At 38.6% G+C, this 13876-nt stretch overlaps 1 protein-coding gene across 5 annotated transcripts in view; it reads left to right on the top strand.

Moving 5' to 3' along the window:
• Nucleotides 1-13876, top strand: part of Frem1 (FRAS1 related extracellular matrix 1) — a 134667-nt gene that overhangs the window by 106161 nt on the left and 14630 nt on the right. For 4 of the 5 annotated variants that reach the window (XM_048351614.1, XM_048351696.1, XM_048351535.1 and 1 more), the window contains 4 exons: nucleotides 2846-2975; nucleotides 5557-5629; nucleotides 11453-11602; nucleotides 13222-13460. In XM_048351614.1, coding sequence (XP_048207571.1) covers nucleotides 2846-2975; nucleotides 5557-5629; nucleotides 11453-11602; nucleotides 13222-13460 — 592 coding nt within the window. Of the gene's footprint in view, nucleotides 1-2845; nucleotides 3834-5556; nucleotides 5630-11452; nucleotides 11603-13221; nucleotides 13461-13876 lie in introns of those variants that run through there. The other variant, XM_048351769.1, reaches the window with a different exon arrangement.

Below are 13876 nucleotides of genomic sequence, written 5' to 3'. Positions count from 1 at the left end.
CATGATTCTTCGGTATAAGCAAGGGTGACTGGGTTTATCTTGCCACCTAATTTAATGTGTAAGATGGAATTGGGACACATAATCTATGGAAAGACCCAAAGTAGTTATTTGAGAATAAACTTGCTCTCTAATTTGAATGGCTCCCTGGAGAGCCTGGAAAATGTGGGAACTCATATTCTATACTGGAGGCTCCCACAATTTCTAGTTCTGAAGAACAAATGGTAAAAAGTAAATTTAAAAATTGAGAGAAAAATCTGAATGTGGCTGGAAGTTTTGGATGTAAAACAAGGCAATAACTACTAAAGGTTTTGTTGTTCTGGAATAAAAAGGGGAAAGAATAAAATAAAATAAAATAAATGGGAATGTGTATGACTGTCACCAGGAAGGTTTGCTTGTGTTTTTAATGTTGTTATACATTGTAAGCTTAAGCAAGGTAAAAAAAAAAGTTGGGGGGGGGGAATGAGGGATGAGGTAACAAACAGTACAAGAAATGTATCCAATGCCTAATGTATGAAACTGTAACCTCTCTGTACTTCAGTTTGATAATATATATATATATAATTTTTAAAAAGTTAGGAAGTTTGTAGTGAAACATTTCAAGTACTTTCACCTTAGAAAGTTTCAGGATGAAGGTAGAATTGTATTTCTCTGCTTGAGCTCAAGCACAAATCATGAAGAATTTTAGTGGAGAAGAAGAGAGAGGAGAAGAAAATTTGACATCAAATTTATGCTTGAATGTTTTTTTTTTCTGCTACCTAGTAGTTACTTTTGACTTTGAACTAGTTATTTGACACTTCTGAGGGTTGGTTTTTTCTTCTCTTTTGGAAAGAAGTGAGAAGAGAAAATATCCATCCAATGTTAGATTCACTGAATATATTATAGACATAGTTATAAGGCTTTTGAATTGATTACAGCTCCCTCCCATATCCTAAAGGTTTTACAGATGCAGCCAAGAGCAAATTAAAACCACTGATAAAAAATTTTGTCTGCACTACACAGAACAGACTACTTTTGCTTGCCACTGTTCCTTTAACAAGATAGTATACCAACTATTTACATAATATCTACACACTGTATTAGCTAGTCTATGTTATCTACACATGGTTTAGAGACTACAGGAGGGTATGTGGAGGTTCGATGCTAATAACACACTATTTTATATAAGGGTCATGAGGCTCTACTGTCTTTAGTATCAGAAATAGGTCTTGGGCCAATCTTCCATGGAAACTGAGGGGTGAGTGTAGTTGTATTTAAGCTACATCAGTAGATCTCTGTTATATGCTCAAAAAGAGATACACAGTTACTAAGCATGTACACACTTTTAATTTTTAGGCACATGCTTAAGGATAACTTGTTATTCAATGGAACCCTGGTTCACAGAAGAACTGTATGTGGAACAGATGTGGTGTCAGTGAGGAAGCCCACAATATAATGTCTTTATTTCATCTCCTCCTCCTCCTCCTCCTCCTCCTCCTCCTCCTCCTCCTCCTCCTCCTCCTCCTCCTCCTCCTCCTCCTCCTCCTCCTCCTCCTCCTCTTCTTGTTCTTCATTGTCAAAGTGAAGTACAGAGGGGTTACAGTTTCATATGTAAGAAAAGTACATTTCTTATCTAACTTGTTACCTCCTCCCTCATTTTTCCCTTATCTCCCCCCTCCGCACTTCCCTCTGCCCCTCCATGAGTTGTATACAGTTGGTTTAGACCAATTGGTTTTGTAAGTATCACTATTGCAATGGTTTGTCATTTTATCCTTTGTCTGTTGATTTTGGTATTTCCTTTTCCTTCCCTAGGTCCAATACACATATATACAGTATCCAGGGAACTAAGATCAATTACAGTAATAGGGGTAAAACCACAGGAAGGGAATATGAGAGGAAAAAAAAGCACGGTTTTACATGGCATGTTGAAAATAACTACAACAATGATACACCACTTATTTCCATAACTTGGAGTTCATTTCACTTAGCATCATCTTATGTGACCATACGGGAATAGCTTGTCCGTGATCAGGAAAACTAACAATAACAAGTGCTGGAGGGGATGTAGCAAAAGGGAACCCTACTACACTGTTGGTGGGAATGTAAACTTGTTCAACCACTTTGGCAAGCGGTATGGAGATTCCTCAGAAGGCTAAACATAGAGCTCCCCTATGACCCAGTAGTCCCACTTTTGGGCATCTACCCAAAAGATTACAAGCAAGACCACACTAAAGCCACTAGCACAACTATATTCATCGCAGCACAATTTGTCATTGATAAACTATGGAACCAACCCAGATGCCCCTCAGTATTTGAGTGGATCAAGAAAATGTGGTACATATACACAATGGAATTCTATGCCTCTTTCAGAAAGAATGATACTGCCCCATTCATAAGGAAATGGAAGGACTTGGAAAAAGTCATACTAAGTGAAGTGAGCCAGACCTAAAGAAACATGGACTCTATGGTTTCCCTCATAGGGAATAATTATCTCTAGGATATTCATAGCAGAAGATAATGTTTTTCTACAGTACATAATACCTTGAGCTTTACAACTTCTGGGTCCATTCACTTTGTTATTACTGTATGATACTAAGCAGTCTTCTCCCCTTAGTTTCTTTGCTTGTAAAACACAATTCTGGTACATGCTCTGTCTACCTCACAGGGTCGTTGTAAGGATCCGATGAGACAAGGTGAGTAAATATTCCCCAAATGTGTAAGGAATTTGTCTCCTTGGTTCATCAGCCATCTTTGTTATGATGACAGAAACCAGTGGCTCAGTCTCCTATTCAGCAAGCTGAGAATCCCAACAGGCATTTACTAGAGTTACACATATTTAATGGTTGTTAATTTTTTTCTTTTTATGCAGTTTGGAGTTGAAGTGGTCTCATATTGAATGGTCACAGTCTGAATATGAAGTCTGTGAGAATGTAGGTATGTTGACCTTGGAAGTTACCAGAAAGGGCTATTCAATGGATTCAGCCTTCGTGAGCATAAAGGTAACAACTCTAAAAATACAAATTGTCAAGCTAACATTTATATTATTGGTTGATGTCATTGGTAACTTTCTTAGAAAAATTTGAAGTGACCAAGGAAATGTTTGACTTCAGGCTATACTACTATTCTGAAAAGTAGGACTTTAAAATAATCCCTGCCCTCCCCTCAAACTCTTCTCTAGGTCCCTTTACTCCTAAATGTAGTCCTTTTGGAACCTCATTTCAGCTCTGAGACCTTGTCATTAGTTTACATACATGCTTCGAGTGTTGAAGTTTGAATTCATAGGGTGATGTATTCAGGTTAGTAAGACCAGGTTGCACTCTGCTTTGGAAAGAAAACTGGTAGACAACACATTTGGTGAGTGCTCATTGCAGATTTCAGCTCCCAAGCAGATTCACTTTCCATGGTGTCAGTAGGTGAAGTAAAAGCAGGAGACTAGCCTATCTTAAGCATCATACAGGTCATGCAAAATTAGGAGAGCATATTTAAATGCAAGCACCTGATACACAAAGAATCATCATATAATGACTTTGGATTTAGTCAGTGTGTTCTTTTTCCATTAACATTACAATGGAGCACAACCTATGGCTTCAAGAATTGAAAGATTTTTTTTTTCTTTAAGGAGTCCTATGACAACAGCCCTTCAAGAGAATGAGGGCTTGTAAGGTGTTTGATACCAGTAATGTAGAATGTTGAAATGTTCCTCTTCAGTCTGAAAATGACACTGACATTAACCTTTTGGGAAATAGTGTTATCTGTTCAGTTTCCATTATGATAGTGAATTTAAGTTCTCAGAAACTTGTGCACCTGAACTTTATATCCAGCTTCAGTATTTATGTTTCCTGTGGACAAAGGTACTCTTTTTATCTAGAACTGTTAGTGCATTGTTGTGGAAACAGCAGAAAACCTGGTGAGCCTCCTGATTTTCCAGAAGGTATTTATGGAAAAAGAAAAATACTGTCTGGGTAGCTTTCTAAACTCTTCTCTAGAGTCTGGGACTGTACTACCACACTTGTTGGCTATGTGACTAGGCATAGAGAGAGGAGGTACTTTTGTGTGGGCTGTTTGCCCTGATTTGAATGGGGCATCTTTACCTGACCTTTTCCTCTAAACACCTTTGCCTCAGACATTGTTTTTCTCACATAGGATTCTGTAAACTCAGCGGTGGTAAATACTGGGTAATTGCATGTGCAAGAAGCATGCAGGGAGATAGAACTTCCAGCATATGGTGGATACAGGTGTACAATGGGCTATGTTTTTCTCAAAGAAAAGTGGTCTGGGGGAGCCTTGGCATTGTGCACAAAGAACAAATGGAAGCCTAGGAGATAATACCTTAGCATATGTTAGTGTTAGTGCCTTTGAATTGGAATGTAGACATGAAGCTATAGAAGGAGGAAAACACTAGAAAAAAACATTTAAAATATGCTCACTTTATCCTTTGGCTGGAAGATGCAGGAATATATTCATCTACTTTTCTTGACCATCTTCAATCTCTTAAAAATGTACAAGAATAACAACTTTCTCATGTCTGCACAGGAACTTACTCGATGACCACTTTTTCAAACCAGCCAAGAATATTTCTTTCTTTTTTCTCTAGTTTTTTAAAAAAATTATTGTAAAGGTGATGTACAGCGGGGTTACAGTTACATAAGTAAGGTAATGGGTACATTTCTTTTTGTATAGTGTTACCCCATTCCTCATTTTCTCCCATTTCCTTCCCTCCCCAAGTTGTAAAGTTCATTTCCAGCAAGTGTCTAATGAGTATCACTGTTGCCAGCCAAGAATATTTCTTAACAAATATTTAGGCACACTCTGAGGGGAGAGACTTTCGGACCCTGAAATTGCCTGTTTGGTTTTTAGTCCTAGGAACAAGGAAGTAGTCAGTAGTCTCTTCAAAGAATTTTTTTCTACCTTTTTACAACTTCCTTGATGGGACTCTAAAAAGCTGTGGGTTCTGGGTGTGGATTGCCTTTATGTAGCTGTTCACCAGGTCTGTCAGTCTCACAAAGCCTTCATTCATGTTGGTGAAGAGTGATGGTTTCATCCAGACAGGAAAATGGACCAGACTTGTTCGTGTTAATCTGGTCTCAAGGCTGTCAGTGCTCTGGGGGAGCCTGCAAGATATCAAAGCTGGCTGAGAGATCGTCATCCAGCTTGCCAGGAATGTGTTTTCTCTTCTCTTCTCCTGGCATCTCTTGTTCTCTCATTCTCTCTCTCTCTCTCTTTCTTTCTCTCTCTCTTCTTCTTCCCCCTCTCCTTCCCCTTGGTTTCAAAAACCAAGTTGGAGGAGAGGGAAGTTAATGAAATAAAGTTGTGCTCATAACAAAGAGAAAAAATTAAATTGTACACTTTATACGGCTCTCTCCAGTGACTGGAATCATTTCAAATTGAGAAGCAAAAGTCAACTTGAAGAAAAATCCAGTCCAGATCCAAAATGGTGTATTGTAATTTTTTTAATGCTACTTCATATTAAAGCCAGATTTATGAGCATGAGTTTAGTTTAGTATCAGGGAGAATAAATGTTTCTCTAGTATAACATATTTACTTTTATTTAAAAAGAGACTTTTTCTCTTCCCACTTAAGGTCAACCAAGTGTCAGCGACAGTTGGAAAAGATTTCACGATGACTCCATCCAAACTCATTCAGTTTGATCCAGGTATGTTTTGCAACTGCAGTTTGTTTTATGTTTCTGTAAGCAAGTCTGGAGACTGGAGAGACAAATTATTATGCAGCTTCAGTCAGCTAGAAGATCTTCAGGGAACACACCAAACTGTGTGAGATGGGACCTGAAGTTCTTCTGTCCTTTTTATTTTATTTTATTTTTTAAAAACATCTTTAGTTACACAGCAAGATCTCAATTTTCATTTTTTACAATTTACTTAAAATGAGAAGGAAAATTATAACAAATACTAAATATAAAATATCAAAGAAATTTCTATGTTAAATTTCTATATTAAAGGCTTCAGTTTTTAAAAAATCAAACAAAATATCAACTATGCTCCAGGAAAAATTAAGGTAATTTAAAAAATATTATAAAAAATGAGTTGCCTCAAATCCTAATGAAAATTTCCAGATTGTCATACTTACATGGATTCTAAGTGATCCCCTATTGGGATGGGTTGATATGGTATGATACCAGGAGAAAAAGTTATTCAATTAGGTAGAACTTTGTTTTAAATTCATGGAAAAGCTTGGTTAGGTGAAAAAGGGGGATACAAAAACTGGTACTTTCTTTTAAAATGTTCTATTGTAGCCAGGGGTAATGGTTCAAGCCTGTAACTCTAACTGCTTGGAAGAGATGAGGGATGGCAGTCTGAGGCCAGCTTTGGCAAAAATAAAGTTTTTGAGACTCCATCTGAACTAATGGCTGAGCACAGTGGTGCTACCTGTCATCCCAGAGTCTCAGGGAAGCACAAATAGGAAGATCTAAATCCAGGCTGGCCTGAAAATTAAGTTGACCCTATCTTAAAAAGAACCAATGCAAAAACAGGGGCTAGAGGTGTGCCTCAAGAGGAAGACCATCTGCCTAGCAAGCATGAGGCCCTTCACTTAAATCCCAGTACTGAACATGAAAAGATGTGGGGCACAGATTTGAAGACATTCATAGTAATCAATTTGACTCAAAGTGTGTGAGCCACCATTCTAGGGAAGGTAAAGCCTGGAAGACATCCCAAGGAAGGCAGTATTCTAGCAGGCAGAAGAAGAAGGGAATGCTAAGCTGAAGGATGGACACAAAAGCACTGATACAATCTCCGGGGATGGGTGCCTAGAAACTGACTGAACCCCATCTTCTTTTCCTGGCTTCTGTGAATGGGGCAAGCAGCATTCCCTTAACTCTGCATGCCTCTCTCTCTCTCTCTCTCTCTGTCTCTCAGCATTCCCTTACCTCTGCATGCCTCTCTCTCTCTCTCCCTCTCTCTCCCTCCCTTTCTCCCTCCCTCCCTCCCCCCCCACCCCACTCCCCACTGTGGGATGGAAAAGAACTGGCTCATCTTCTGTCTAAGAGCAATGGACAAGTCCTGGGGACAACAAAACTTGTAGCATTGTGCTTTCCTGTAGAGATAGTCTGTGCTTGGAAAACACTCCACTTTGTCCATCACTCTATATATTCAGTTTGGGGCAAAGGCAAAAGAAATCACCTAAATAGCACCACCACACCAAGATAGAAAATGTTAATACGAAACTGTTGTTCAGTAATGACATTGGGTGATTATATTAACTCCCCAGGACTGCTCTGATAACATATCAGAAACTGAATGGCTTGAAACAGACATTGATCATTGCACAGTTCTAGAGGCAGGCTGCAAGTCCTGCCACATGAAGGTGTCATGGCGTTTATTCCTTCTGAGGATAATATGCCAATGGCTTGAGACAATCATTGGTGGTGTTTAGCTTCTATCAGGTCTCCCCAGTCTCTGCCTTCATCTTCATGTGATATGCTTTCAGTGTATGTATTTGTGGACAAATTTTCCTTTTGTATAAGGACACATGTGATAATGGATTAAGGAGCCACACTATTCTTAGGGTAACCTCATATTAATTCATTACATCTGAAATATCTTGGTTCCAAATTAGGTCATGTCTGAGGACCTGGGATAACTTAGGAATTCTTGAGAGATACAACTCAACATATAACAAGGAGCTTTCAATTTGATATGCCATCACTCCAATATTGTTACTGGATTTTCGTGTGTGTGTGTGTGTGTGTGTGTGTGTGTGTGTGTGTGTGTGTGCTATTAAACATTCTAACCTGGAATGGTTGATTTCTCCAGCTGACTACACCTGGTTGAAAGAGTTGTTCCTATTATGTGTTTGATATTAACCCTAAGGTTTCTGCAGGCGCTTCTGGTCAATGCTACCATAAAATATTTGATACATTGACATTATGCCATTTTGTAATTTCCCCACTTTGGCAGTCTTTTCTGTGTCCTTTTAATGATTGATGTTTGTTTGTTACAAGATTGGGGGTGATTTTTGCTCCATTAAACTTTGAGACACTCACCAGGTGCTACAGACTGATAGGAACTAGCAGATATCACACTAAGGGGAGACTCTGAAATCTACCTCTTAGAGATTCCACTGGATAAGATAAGTACTCATTTGTCTACATGAGTTTATTTGCTATTTTGAGTAGGTACTAATGACTTGTGGGGGCTTGAAACCATCTTATGATTTCAGAGGTTATTTAGGCACTTAAGAAACAATAGAAACTTACCTTGTAAATAACAAAGATCATCCACATGCTTGGATATTTGTTGGTTTGGGATTTTTAAAATCAGAAACAGCATAATGTGATGTTTTGCTTTGGGGAATTTTTAAGTTTCCCATATCATAGGTACAGTAAATTCTTATTTTTAGTCCTTGCTCTCTGGGATCTGGTGTGCTCAGTCCAAGACACATTTTTTTTTTTTTTTTTTTGCTCCTGATTATCTGTTCATTTCTCTGAAAGTAGCAGCTTTCACAATCCTGAAGAAACGGAGATTGAGCGATCAAAAAGGACCATGGGATCAGGTTGGAGAACTCTGGGATCTGTTGGAAGGCCTATAACTATTGTACCAAATAGAATCAAAGATCCTTACTTTTCTGAATTCAGCTATTGTGACTAATCTTGGGTGGATGTGGAAATATTCTTAAGAAAATTATTGCATTCCTTTTTAAAAACTATGTGTTCTTGAAAGTTTTTCTGTATTCTTAATTGAAACTTCATCCTTCCTGAGTCAAAATGTATTCAAAAGAAACAGATCTTGAATGTGACATTTACTAAAACAATATAGAAAAGGTATTTTTCAACAGAGAAATCTACTTTGCATGGAAAATTTGTAAGGAATTCACCTATGGTGAGTGTAAACATACTCTGTATGTCAGCACAGTACCTCTCTGACTGTGGAAACAGGGAGAGGGGCCAGTTCAGATCTCCTGAAAATGCAGGTGTATCTCAGGGACTTAACAAATACCTTGTACCTTGAAAGTGGAAGAAGAAAGGGAAAAAAACAACAACAACCGGGAGGTTCTGACTTCCAGTCTCATTAACCTAAAAGGAGGGTCCTATGCACACACCTAGTGACAGGAGCAAAGTTGAAATGCAGACAAACAAATCTGAAGCACATAAATGAAATGCAAAATAGATTTCACCTGTCTGGTTTTCCCCTACAAGGCCCAGCACAAATATCTAGGGCTCTCTCTCACTCTTTCTCTCTCATGCTCTCTCTTTTTCAATTGAGAAGATACTATAATTTTTACAAAATGATTCTTAAAATAAGAGGAAATGGTTGATGCCTGAAAATATATTTGAGTATATTTGATTTTTATTTAAATAATGCTTAAATTTATGGTGTATAAGGATCAACACAGCTCTGTGAGTATTAAGTTTTAGTGTTTATATACTTTCATCACTGGCAACCTTTTATATTTTCAAACCAGTTTTATAGCAACTGCTGCCTCTAACATCTCTCAATGCCTGGCATCTCTGCTTCTCTCCCTGGATGCTCAGACCTTCATACAGTTCATTTTGCGGAAGCATCTGCTTTCACTTCCAGTTTGAAAGCTTTTCCTTGCCTATGGTTTAAAGTCTGACTATGGCAACTGCTACCCCAAGATCTCTGTAGTCTGCCTGTAGAACATCTCTGCAGCTTCATTGCCTTTTGTCTATGGATGTGACCTTTCAACTTCAACCAGCTACTGTACTCATACTTTTTGAGCTAAGCCTTTGTAAATTTCTTCATTTGCTTATTATGTCTTCTCACTTCCTCCTTCTAAAACTCTGGATCATATATATATATATATATACGTATATATATTATGTATTATGCCATCTACCTATATCCTTGGCAGCTATTGACACATAGCTTTGAATAGTTAGTTGATATTTTTGGTACAGTTGTCCCTCTGTATCCAAGGGTTCTGTGTCCACCTAGTCAACTAAGCACAGATGAAAATAATTGAAAAAGAAACAAAATGTTGTGTCTGTGTGAAACATGTCAAATCCTCAATGTTTCTTGTCATTAGTTTCTACAGTAAAACAAAAAATTACACTAGGTAACTATGAGCAACAATAGGAAAACATATCTATATATAGAGATAGATAGCTATACCTATATATCTATAGCTATAACTATCTATCCATCTATCTATGACTAGAGCTAGCTTATAAAGGGACTTGGTATCCATCCATAGGAAACCTGGAACCAGTTCTATGGATGCCCAAGCACAACTTTATTTGTCTTATCTCCTCTAAGAACTTGTAAACTCCTTTGGGTCAGAGTATGGCTTCTGTTCTACTTCCAGTACTCACCTTCAAGAAGGCAGCTCTTGTGTGGATGGCACATTTGAGAGGTATAAATCTGCAGCAGGTAATCTTCAAGCAAGAGTCATATTTTCAGAGGGCTAGGCAAAAAAAAGAGGTTAACTACTTTATAGAGGCAGATTTATGAGTGTAAAAGCACTTAAATTGCCAATAAGTAAATGGCAGGAAAGCTTTACAAACTTAGCCCTACAAAGTTAAGCTGTAAATTTAATATCATTTTCCCCCTCTTAAACTTGAGCCTTCTTTAGCTACCAAACAACATTCTCGACTTCCTGCCTCCCCTTTCTCTACTAAATAAACTCAAGAAGATGGCCTGAAATGCATGTTGTGTAAATTGGCTTAGACCATTTCAGAAGTGTCTTCCAGTTTTAATGTTTTATGTTTCTGAGGTTGCTTTGCCTCCAATCCTCCTGGCGACAGCATGGCTGGAAATGGGTTGTTTAAAATCAGATCTTGTATCATGTTCAGAAAGTTACTATGAACTAAACTTCATTGTAACTCCATGAATAGAGACAGACAGAAAGTGGGCAATACTGTCTCAGGCGAGACGGGTGAGGCCATTTCTAGAACCCAATTCTTCCCCCAACCCCAGCAGTCCATAAATTGTCTCTAGAAGGGTATCTAACTGCTGAGTGGTATATGATCAGAAAAAGCATTGGAGCCTAGAAGGTTCTCAGGAAGCAGGGCAGCGATGCAGGCAGCTGTCTTGAGAAATCAATCATTTCAAGAGTTCCCTAAATAGCATCAAGTACCATCCAATAATCAGTTTTGTCTGCAGGAACCATTTAAAATTTTTGAAATTTTCAGATTTCCAGATTGTAGTAGCTGTTTATTCTTAACATGAGAAAGGACAGGTTGAGGCAAAAAAAAAAAAAAAAATTACGTTTTGGATCTCATCTGCTAAGCATTAGTTTCCATCCCTTGTATAAAGCAGCTTACTTTTTTTTTTTTTGTATTACAGTGTTTGCATTGAAATGGAATCATCATTGTCCAGAACAAATGTGGTCTTTTCATATTATTGGGGAGAACAGCGGGGCTTCAGTGAGTTGGTGGCAGTACAATAGCTCACTCAGGCTACTGCAGTCTAGCTGTAGACATGTTAATTAATATATTTCCCTGACACCTAGGTGATTGAAATAGCAATTAAAGAGTAATTAAAATGTTTACTTCTTGTAGGAATGTCAACTAAGATGTGGAATATAGCAATTACCTATGACGGATTAGAGGAAGATGATGAGGTCTTTGAAGTAATTCTGAACTCCCCTGTGAATGCAGTTCTTGGCAAGAAGACAAAAGCTGCAGTGAAAATTTTGGACTCAAAAGGAGGTATTCTTTTGATCCTCATCTTGAAATCAGGAGCAGTCCTGGCGCCGTGGCTGCTGGCTTTCAACAACCAACATGCTTGATAACACCTTCAAATCAAAATGCTTAATTTCTTGTCAAGAAAGCAACCTCCACCATGATGTAGGCCCTTTATTCTACTTTCTGCTTCATGTGGTTTTTCCTCCTGCTAAGCACTATGGCTGGAGAAAAGCAACAAGTCAGTGCTGTAGTTGTTTTTCTCCTAACCGTTTGTTGTTCTCACCAAGGGGGAAACAATGTTGGTGAGAATCTATCGACAATTATTTTCCCCAGAGTTTGCAGGGCTGTAATTATCTTCCTCTGTTAAAGAAAGCTCTCAATGCCTAAAGCTCAAGCTCCTACTGTAGTGTGACCAGGAAAATTCTAAGAGAAGGAACTGGAAGAAAAAAATATATAGATGTGAAGATGCAGCTGGCTGGGGGATTTCAGAGCAGCTGGAGAGTATTAATGAATGATTTGGGGTTGCAGAGCAGAACAGGTCCTGGGGTAGTATATGCTAAAGAACCTGTAAAGGGAATGAAACAAGAACTAAAGGCCTCCAGTGCTCTGATTTTTAGTCTCTGCCAAATTTCTTCAAGCTCCTTGTTTGGTTAGCCTTTGATATATCCAGTGGCATGTCCATCTTGTGTCCTTCTATTTATGCTGGCTATCCCCTGTGATACATGTTTTTCCTTACCTGGAATCCATTGTCTCTTTTCTTTCCCACCCTGCAATAAAAATGGAAACCATGTTTCTTTTATAATCTCTTTTTTATAATTTTACATCTTTCCTTTCTGCTTTTTTCCTCATCAAATTCATTTATATTCTAGTACAGTTGAATTTTCTGGCTACATTACTTGTGCAAAACATGTGAAATATGAACTCTATATGATAAGAAAAATATCAGGTGCTGGAGATAAAGCTCAATAGTAGAGCACTTGCCTATTTGACTTGCATGTGTAAGGCCCTGAGTTTGATCCACAACACTACAAAAAAAAAAAAATAAAAAGAAATAAAAGACCCAGACAAAGGTTCTGACCTTAGGTTTGTCTTTTTTTTCTTTATGCTTTCCCAGAAATGCTAATTTGTAAGGTTTCCACTTGAAGCAGCTGTGTTATGAGTTATTGGATTTTTATTCTGTAACGGTTGACTACAAAACTTTTATAACTGTTACTTGATTCCATGACATCTTTAAATGATTCCAGTTTCTACCTCTAGAAGATCAGGGGAAATGGGAATGCTGGTGAAGTGCTTGTGGTCAGTCAGTGGATGAACCTGGTAGTCTCAGCAAGATTGGAGTTGGAAGGGAAGCGAGGCTGTTGTCCACATGCACACGTGATTATAAAATCATGACAACGATTTACATGTATGGTTTGTGAAATCAATTTCATGACTTTATAATCCATCTCCCTTTGAATGTCATGAATAGCATCACTCTTCTGGAAGAAAACCCATAAGAGTCTGGCAAATGGCACAAAGGCAACATCTGGTGGGAAGTTCATCCATCTAAGTTTCATGACAAGCTGCTCCAGGACAGGGTCCGTGTGATTGCTGATGTGTTCGTGTGAAATGTACTGACTGCCTGCCCCCTTGCTTGCTTCCAGGACTGTGCCAGACTTCCTATTCCTCCAACCACAGCCAGCACAAAGCATGGGAGAAGGGCATTTGGCCCCTGTTGCCTTCTGGCTCCTCGTCATCCATGGCTGGTGGTTTCCCTCATCTGGAGAGAAGATACCCTTCATCTTCTAAGCAGCTAGTGGTTACCAAGGGAGGCACCCTGCGGGGCTTTGATGCTGCAGTTCTTTCTCAAAGGAAGCTTAGGACCCATGGGAATGGCAAGGCAGTAAGGATGATGGGGACCTTTGGGAAGTGGGAGTGGGAATTCATATTAAGGACTCTGAGACGAGGAGAACTGGGGATTCTCATGCTTCATTGCAGAATCATGCAGTGACTTTTGTATTCCAAGATCACAGTGATGCCCTTCTACATGAGTGATTCTAAAGGAGGTGATCGTTATATTGATCCATCTATATGATTTGTGCTTTGGTTCTTCTGTGATCCAGACAGATAAGGAATAATCAGTAACCCTAGAACAGAAAGAGATCAAGTGCCCCATGGGGGTGTGGGAGCCAAGACTTTGACTTATTAGTACAACATTCTAACTAGACACTTTGTAAGTATATATGCGAGTGTGTTCTTGAACCTTTGTGTACTATAGATGTGCTAAATAACAACAATAAATAATTACAAAGGTATATT

The sequence above is a fragment of the Perognathus longimembris genome, chromosome 1 (genome assembly GCF_023159225.1).
Source record: "Perognathus longimembris pacificus isolate PPM17 chromosome 1, ASM2315922v1, whole genome shotgun sequence".
In the NCBI taxonomy this organism is placed as follows: Eukaryota; Metazoa; Chordata; class Mammalia; order Rodentia; family Heteromyidae; genus Perognathus; species Perognathus longimembris.
The sequence above is the reverse complement of the archived record's forward strand: the minus strand, read 5'-3'. Positions and strand labels throughout refer to the sequence as shown.